We start from the raw sequence: 8456 nt of genomic DNA on the forward strand, positions 1-8456 counted from the left end.
TGAAGACTGCAGTTAATTTCCAAGGCAGTCAATATCTAAAATTAGTTAAGCTCTCTGCATATTTCAAGCCAATCCTCTTCATGACTAATATACTTACAACTGTGAAGTCTGAACTCATATATTTTCAAATGTCGTAAGAGTCAAATTGTGGTCAAACCGTAGGATTAACTGGAGCAAGTATTCGTTCACTTCACTTATGTGGCAATGTCACTGATGGCACCAAATAATTTTTCGATTAACAGCAAAATTCAACCCCATTTACAGTACGCACTCAGGACTAGAACTATTTGGTAAAAACCATGAATTATTCTTTATAAAATTCCCCAAAACAAATTACAATAAGGAAACAAGAAAAACATTTCCAAACATATATTTTTTCTTTCCATTATCTTCTCTTTTCGGTGAAAGAACACCTCAAACAAAAAGATAAAATGCGCAGTCCCAGAACACAAGGATCCGGCTACGCCAAAGAGTGTCAGATGTACACAAACTTAACCCATGTTCAAAAAGGATACTTCCAAAATCAAGTTGCATTTACAAAAACTGAAGCAGGTGAACATTTGTGCAGATTTAGACTGGAATTGAGTGCTCATCAGAAGTAGAGAAGTAGTCTGCATTTGAAAGGTGTGTTATTGAGTCAAGGGACTGAAGTGCTCTCACAACTTCAGGCATTGATGGCCGTTTCTCCGGCATTACACACGTGCAACGAAGAGCAATCTCTAGAGCTCCCAACATCTCTTGTTGAGAAGAGTTTGATATCTTGGGGTCAAGAACTTGCAATGCCCCGTTAGATATGTTGATTTTTCTCCGAACCCATTTCAAGACATTAAGAGAGTCTCCTGATTCTGTTTGGTCTGCTGGCCGGCCTGTCACGAGCTCTAACAGGACAACACCAAAGCTGTATGTGTCCATTTGTTCTGTGGCTTTTTTACTGTAACCATTTTCTGCATACAAATAAATAATACTGATTGTAAGAAATTTAAGTACTCAAATTCCACAGCCATATTGAAATGATATGAGAAATAGGACTAACAACCAACTAATTATGTGTCACCTCATAAATTTAGCCAATAGTCAATGAAGATTAGTGCCACTTGTTGCCATACAAAAAATAGTTTGTATTATGCTTGAAGGCGACTAAAAGGGAAAAAGATTCGACTGCACTATGACGGCTGAGTAGTAAATTTTCTCAAACTAGAAAACAAAATTCTTGCTGATTTTCCATTTTGGTGGTTGTGGTTTTGTTGAAGAATTGATTATCAAACACAAGGAAACACTAATTTACATTCAGGGAAGTTAAAAAGAGAGTAACTGTGAAGTTCTTCTTTTCCTTCTTTTCACATGGAAATGGCTGTTTGGAAGTGTAATTTCTCTATAACAAAACTCCCATAGTGGCTATTAGAATTTTTTACCAAACCAGGCTGCTTAAAATCTTATTTTTCAAACCAGGTTGTTTAAGGAAAGTTGTGTTTTAAAATTACAACCTTATTGAACTCACGTAACCCGACTTCAAGTAATAAGTTGAAAACCGATTAGGTTTCGGAATTAAGTTTTTCAAATTACCTGGGTTTGGTACAAAAAAATAAAAGCAATCTACGAGATCACTATAAGTACTCTACTATGAAGCATGGATATTTTAACTAGGGTGACATATCCATATTAGATACTAATACTCCTTGGATACTCGCATATACATATTGGGTATTTCTTAATTAATTTTTCATTAATTTTGGAGTATCGGATACTTAATTTTGAAGTATCGGATACTCCAAGTCACGTATCCTAATTGTTTCATGCATATTTCCTATAACTACATAGAAAGTAAGGATTAACAGAAGGATATAACAATAGTAAAATTAAATATCAATCAATAAATAAGTAAACTTAAGTACAACATTTTTTACTAGTACCAAAGAGAAAAGTACCGAAACGAGTTGTGAATTGTTCTATTATTGAAATATAAACATATTAGATTTGATATTGAAATGAAATATTTGCAAAATCTATTGAAAATTTAATAGGCAAACAAGTTACTAGCTTAAATTGATATACCTAATTCTTGAACGCAAAATACATTGTGGTTTCTCAACTTCTTTACCTTATGTATAATTCACTATTAATAATTTTAAAATACATATTTGTCACAAACGTATCTTAACCGTACTCTATTCTTTTTTTAAAAAATTTTTGTCGTATCGCCATATTCATAGCGTATTGTATTGTATCTGCATCTCATATCTGTATCCATGCTTCCTAGGTACTCCATTTCCTCCCAAAGATGCGCACACTTTGAAAAGAGCTCAGGAATTTCAGATAATCGACAAAAGCATATATATATACTTGGAATATTGGGAAAACAATTCTATGATGCTAACCTAGAGGAAATTAGCTAATAGATATCAATTTCAGCTTAAATTCTAGATAAATAAATTGTGCAATGGTGTCTTCAGGAATTTTTAAGTAAAGAGCCAATACCCGGTGCCATGTAACAGGAATCTGCAGATTCTGATGCCAAGGATGACTGAAATGCAGTTTCTCCCACAATCCGATCAAGAGCAAAATCTGTGAGTTTCGGCTCAAAATCCGCATCCAGAAGAACATTCTTGGATTTAACATTTCTATGAAGTGTACGAGGAACATAATCCTTGTGAAGGTATGCCAATCCTTGAGCAACTCCAATGGCAATCCTCAGCCTACCACTCCAGGGCAAACTAAAATCCAGTCTGCGAATCAAATCCCCGAGGCTCCCTCTCTGCAAATATTCATAAATCAGAAAGATCGAATCATCCGAATGGCAAAATCCCAGAATTTTATTGATGTTCTTATGCCTGATCTTAGCTAATGTCTTGATCTCAGCTTTGAGAGCTTTTGAAGATTGGCTTCCAAAATTAAGTATCTTCTTTACAGCAATAAGTTCACCACTTGGTAAGGTTACAATGTGAACTCTACCAAAAACTCCACTACTTCCAGCAGCACTTTTATCATCCATTGCCATCACCAAATCATGCTCCGTCACTCTAAGTGGATAGAAAAAGACTGAACGCCATATACCCATCTCCGATTTTCGCTTGGAAGATCGGATCAAATAAAACCCAACAGCAACAATCAATATTGCAACTACTAGAGCTATAGAGATCAGGGCACATGCCAATTTTGATAGACCAGCCACTTTGTGATCTGGTTTACTATCAGAGCACGAATTGGGCAGTCCCAATCCACAAAGATCTGGATTTCCTTGCAGAAATGAAGCCGGAAGGCCGGAGATGAGAGAGGATGGAACTCTGCCTGACAGATGATTGAAGGACACGTTGAAGAGAGCAAGCTTCAAGTTCTGAAGCTCTGGTGGGATAGGACCAGTCAGATTATTATCAGAAAAATCAAGGTAAGTTAGCACTGGCAATTCAGCAAGTGATGATGGTATTTCACCAACAAGGCTGTTGTCTGCCAAAGATAATGAGACTAGTTTCTTGCATTTTCTCAGCTCTGGAATTCGCCCGGAAAGTGAATTGTGAGAGAGATTTATGATGCTCATAACCGGCGAATCACAAAAATTAGGAGGAATTTCACCATAAAAACGATTCAGAGATGCAGAGAATCTATACAAGCTCATAACCATTCCAAAACCCTGAGGAATCATACCAGAAAAGCTGTTGTTATCTATCTGAACTTGCTCCAATTGAGCAGCCATGGAAATGGAGTCAGGTATTTCGCCGGAGAAACCATTGTTTTCAGCTCTGATGAGCTTAATCTTGGGCAATGACCATAACCCATTTGGGAAATCCCCAGAGAACACATTGTTCTGAACCTGAAACCTCTCAAGATTCAAGCATTCATTGATAGAGTTGTTGGGTATTGATCCATTGAACAAATTTGTATGGAGAACAAGGTTTATGAGGCCCTTAGCATTGCAAATGCCATCTGGGAATAATCCAGAAAGCTTGTTCTGTGAAACATCAAAAGACACCAAGTTTGTAAGAGATGACCCGAGTGTCTGAGGTAACCCACCAGTTAGATTGTTCTGGGAAAGGTCTAAAATGGTCAAACCAAGCAAACCCACAAAGGATTCGGGGATTGAACCATAAAAACCAGAGCTTTGCAACAAAAGATGCTGAAGTGTACCAAGCTTCCCAATATCAGTGGGAATCTCACTGACCAAGAATGAATTTTGAGATAAATCAAGCACTACAAGCTCAGTGAAATTACCAAAAACAAGAGGAAGACTACTTGATAGCAAGTTGCTACCCAAGTTGAGAACTTGGAGATTCTTCAAAGACCCAATGCTTTCTGGGATCTTTCCTTCAACATGGTTTCTACTGAAATCAAGAACAGTCAGTGAGCCAAACTGAGAAATCTGATCTGGGATTGGACCCCAAATGAGGTTGTTACTGAGATTCAGATTCTCCAGAGAACTACACTGTGAAAGATGGAGAGGAATGGTTTGGTTGAAGAGGTTGTCAGCAAGGTTGAGATGGGTGAGATTGGGGAGTTGACAGAGAGATGATGAGATTTCACCGGAGAGGTTTAGGTTTTGGAGATTGAGGATAGAGACAGAGAGAGGAAGTGAGGTTGTGCAAGTGACTCCAGTCCAGTTACAGTGATGGGTATCTGAAGTGTTAGACCAGCTTGAAAGATAGTTCATGGGGTCTTCAATGGATGCCTTGAATGTGAGAAGGATGTCTGGTTCAGAAGAAGCAGAACAGAGAATGAAGATTGAGAAGGTTAGAGAAAGAAAGAGTGTAGATGTGGTAGTGGAAGCCATTGGAGTACACTCTGAGAGCTTGACTGTGTTGTTATCAATTTTTTTTGTATAGGTTTCACTTTCTTAAGTGAGAGAGAGACATAGGGAGACTTGTGACTCACAAGCCGACCCAATGGATTACTGGATCTTGATGGATATAAACTGTTCAACTCTCATGGCCATGGGGATGCATTCTTAAATTGTAAAAGCAACAAAAAGTCAATCATAATATGATGGACCAAACAAAAACACTAATCTGCCTAGTTTTGGTTTTCACAATTTATTGTTTAGAAAATTTTATTTTTTTATTTTCCATATTTTTTTTAATTTATTTTTACTGACCTTTTTTAATATTTTAAATAATTTTTTTTAATTTTTAGACACAATAAATATAAATACACTTAAAAAATATAATTTTTGTGAAAATAATCTTTAAAATATTTTCTAAATACTAAAAACACCAAAAAAAAAACCAAAATTAAATATACTTTTTTGTATTTTTATATATTTATTAATTTTTTAAAATATTTTTTCATAAATATTTTCCTTTTTAGATACATCTAAGTAAGGTACATTTAAAAAAATAAAAAAATTACTTAAAATTTTAAAAATATTCACTAAAAACAAAAAAATATAAAAAATAAAAAACTTAATTTTTAAAAAATTAAATTTAAAAAATTGCAGCTAAACACACTATCGCACTATGAGGAAATTCTCGGCATACTTCACAATTCACACAAAAATTCATGATATTGCATGATAGCTTTAGATAAAGTTCAAAACTTTACGCTACTTTGGAAATAAATTTTTTTTTTTGGCCTTTGGTGTTCTCAATACAACTTGTGAGAAAAATACGGCATCTCTCTGTCTGCTATTTAAGTTGTCGCTGTCAAAATTAGTTTGAATTTCAGAATCAATTTTATAACAGATATTCAAAAAAATTAAAAATTAATTTGATGAAAAAATTTAGAAAAAAACACACGTTATTTTTATATGATTTTATGTTTTATGGATGGAAATAATTTTAAATTTTTTTAAAAATATTTTATTGGTGTTTAATTTTATCAAATTAGTTTCTCTTCCGTTAAAAGGATTTCTAAAAATAATTTGTTGAAGTGAAAACAAACAAATAAATTTCATCAAAAATTGAGATAATGAGTTTGAGAAATAAGACAGTTACTACTTGAATAACCCACCTATTTTTTAAGGAGTATTTTTTCATAATTTTTTTTTTATCTACTTATATTCCATTTAGTCTATATTATTTTTTTATAATCTAATAAGTTCTATGAGTGATATAATTACCAAAATATCCTTAATAATATTCACATTTACAGTGTGAATATTCCGTCATGTTAATGTTCACAATGTCAATGTGCATGTTCACACTATCAATGTTGATGATACTTCTGTTATTGGATGCTGCAAATGGAACGAGTCGGAATGATCCACGCTTCCCAAGCCGTTGTCCATTGGTTGAACCCACAGAGAATACCTGCAAAAGAGTTCAACGAGGAACGGGGAGTCCCCTAGCGAACCCTCCGACAAGCAAGTTAGAGAGGTGAGGAAGAAGAAGATGTAGGAAGAGGATGGAGATAGATAACTTAACCTTTTCTTTGTCTTAGAAACTTGCTTATATCCTCTGCTCATTATTTCCTCGCCTGCCCCGACCTGCCACATTGGCCGAAAGTTTACGTTTTAGCTCGCCTTGTTCATGGTGAAGCCGTTCTGCCCCGACGTGAAGGGGTTATCGCATTAAATGCCGAAGTGAAACTCATTAATGGCTGATGTGTGGTGTAATAACTTTGTAGGATCTTTGTCAGCTTATGTGGCTGGTTCTTCTCTTGACAGGTGTTCTGATGCCATTGGTCCTGAGTGTAACGTTGGGCCCCAGCAATGTTGGGCTTTAATGTTTGAATTATGTATTGGGCCCTAAGTGGTGGGTCAACAGTCCTTGTAGGCCCACCTACGTCAGTAGTCCTCTATTCTCGAGTGCAGCTTCAGCCCAACGAAGGGAATAAGATAGAAAATGGGGTTGTGAGAGGTCGATCGGGGGGGGGTCCAACTAAAAGGAGGGCTGACCGCTAAGGATGACCGAGTGGGAAGGGGAAATGACGGCGCGCCGGGCTCGAGGTGCGGCATGGCACGTGATATCGTGAAGTGAAAAAGACAGGGGAAAGAAAAGGAGTAGGGATCGTGGTCGTACACGTGGTGTAATCCTTTAGTTAGGGAGGTGACGCGTCAGTGCAAAGTGAAGGGGCGAGGTGATATAGGATAGTGAAAAGGGAGAGACGGGAGTTTTTCGAAATATTTCAGACTGGCGAAGTTGAATCTTGACCCTTGGAATACGGGTAAGTCGTGGGCTTTTGGGATTATCCGTTTTACTTACTTTTTCACAAAAAACCAACACATCCCTGAAGTGAGCTCATTTGTCCCGTATGATACGGCTCTGCAACACTTTGCGAACTTCCTTGTGCTAGCGTCCGAAGCAATACGAAACACGTAGGAGAAATGGCCGAAAAAGAAGTGTCTGCCGCAAGGCTTGATTCGGTAGGTGATGACGACGCAGTGGACCTAGCGGAACGATATCGGGTGGAGCGGAGGGAGGGGAGGGGGGCTGGTCAAGTCATGTGGGCCCCTTCTCCGACGACGACAATGATCGCGGCCGCTAGGCCTATAAGCCAAGTAGAGCCGGACCACTGGCACACCAAACCAAACAGATCCACAATTACAGCGGAGGAGTTGGAAGAGGTACGAAGGAAGTACCAAATTCCGGTAGAGATAGAGTTGAGGGTGCCCACTTCTAAGGAAAGGGCGTTAGATGTGCGGCCGGTAGAGTTCGCACTTTACGAAGAAGCGTTGCGGACGGGGCTGAGGTAGTCTATCCCCAAGTTAGTGGCAGAGATACTTAATCGACTGGAGGCTGCGCTGGGGCAACTGATGCCGAATGCATAGAAAATTGTAATGGCCTGCGCGATCGCGTGGCCACGGGCGACTGACGGATCGGCGATGACAGTCAAAGAGTTCTTTTTATGCTACAAAGCATCCGGTTAGCAAGAGACGTGGGTGATTTTGCAGGCGGTGGCGGGTAGGGGGTTAGTAGCTGGGCTACCATCGTCTGTAAAGGGGTGGAGGCTGAGGTAGTTCTTTGTATCGGTGAATGGGGCGGAAGGGGTGCGGACGATATGGAAGGTCCCCACGAAGTCGGTGGAGCCGAAGTTAGGGATGGAGGCAGAAGAGAGGGTCAAGCAGGTGAAAGAGTGGAGGGAGAAGAAGGCTGTCAGATGGGACGACCTAGTTCACCTTTCATCCTTATATGCCTTGGGTCTAGGACCGCAACCGACTGAAAGAGACCCTGCAGTGAAGAAGGTGGAGGCGAGGCGAAAGGCGGAGGAGGCGGAGGAGCAGAAGACTTTCGCCAGAGCCGAAAAGTATAAGAATGCACAGTTAGGGCCTGCCCCTAAACTGGTGATGAGGGAGCAGGTCTGACCGCGTCCCAAACCATTGGGCGACATAGACTTAGCTGGTTTCGCCCTACTGCCACTACCAGCAGAGCCATTAAAGGAAAGGGGCAAGCAGGAAGTGGAGGTAGTGCTGAAGAAGCCAAAGAAGAGGAGGGCGGCCGTCGAGGGGGGAAAGAGCGCCCCTGCCATGAAGAAAACGAAGGTTGGGGGTGAGGACGTCCCTATGGTGGAGAAGGTGACTGAGGGAAGAGTGG

The 8456-nt window shown here is 39.2% G+C and overlaps 1 protein-coding gene across 1 annotated transcript; it reads right to left on the reverse strand.

Moving 5' to 3' along the window:
- Positions 1-286: 286 nt before the first annotated feature.
- On the reverse strand, positions 287-4978 carry LOC114312489 (uncharacterized). Its single transcript, XM_028258729.2, has 2 exons — positions 2476-4978; positions 287-944 (listed from the first exon to the last, which is right to left on the reverse strand). The coding sequence occupies exons 1-2, from the start codon at positions 4757-4759 to the stop codon at positions 571-573; spliced, it is 2658 nt and encodes an 885-aa protein (XP_028114530.2). The 5' UTR covers positions 4760-4978; the 3' UTR covers positions 287-570.
- Between the last annotated feature and the right edge of the window lie 3478 nt (positions 4979-8456).

This window comes from Camellia sinensis, chromosome 12, assembly GCF_055761805.1.
Source record: "Camellia sinensis isolate YWXY chromosome 12, ASM5576180v1, whole genome shotgun sequence".
Classification (NCBI taxonomy): domain Eukaryota; kingdom Viridiplantae; phylum Streptophyta; class Magnoliopsida; order Ericales; family Theaceae; genus Camellia; species Camellia sinensis.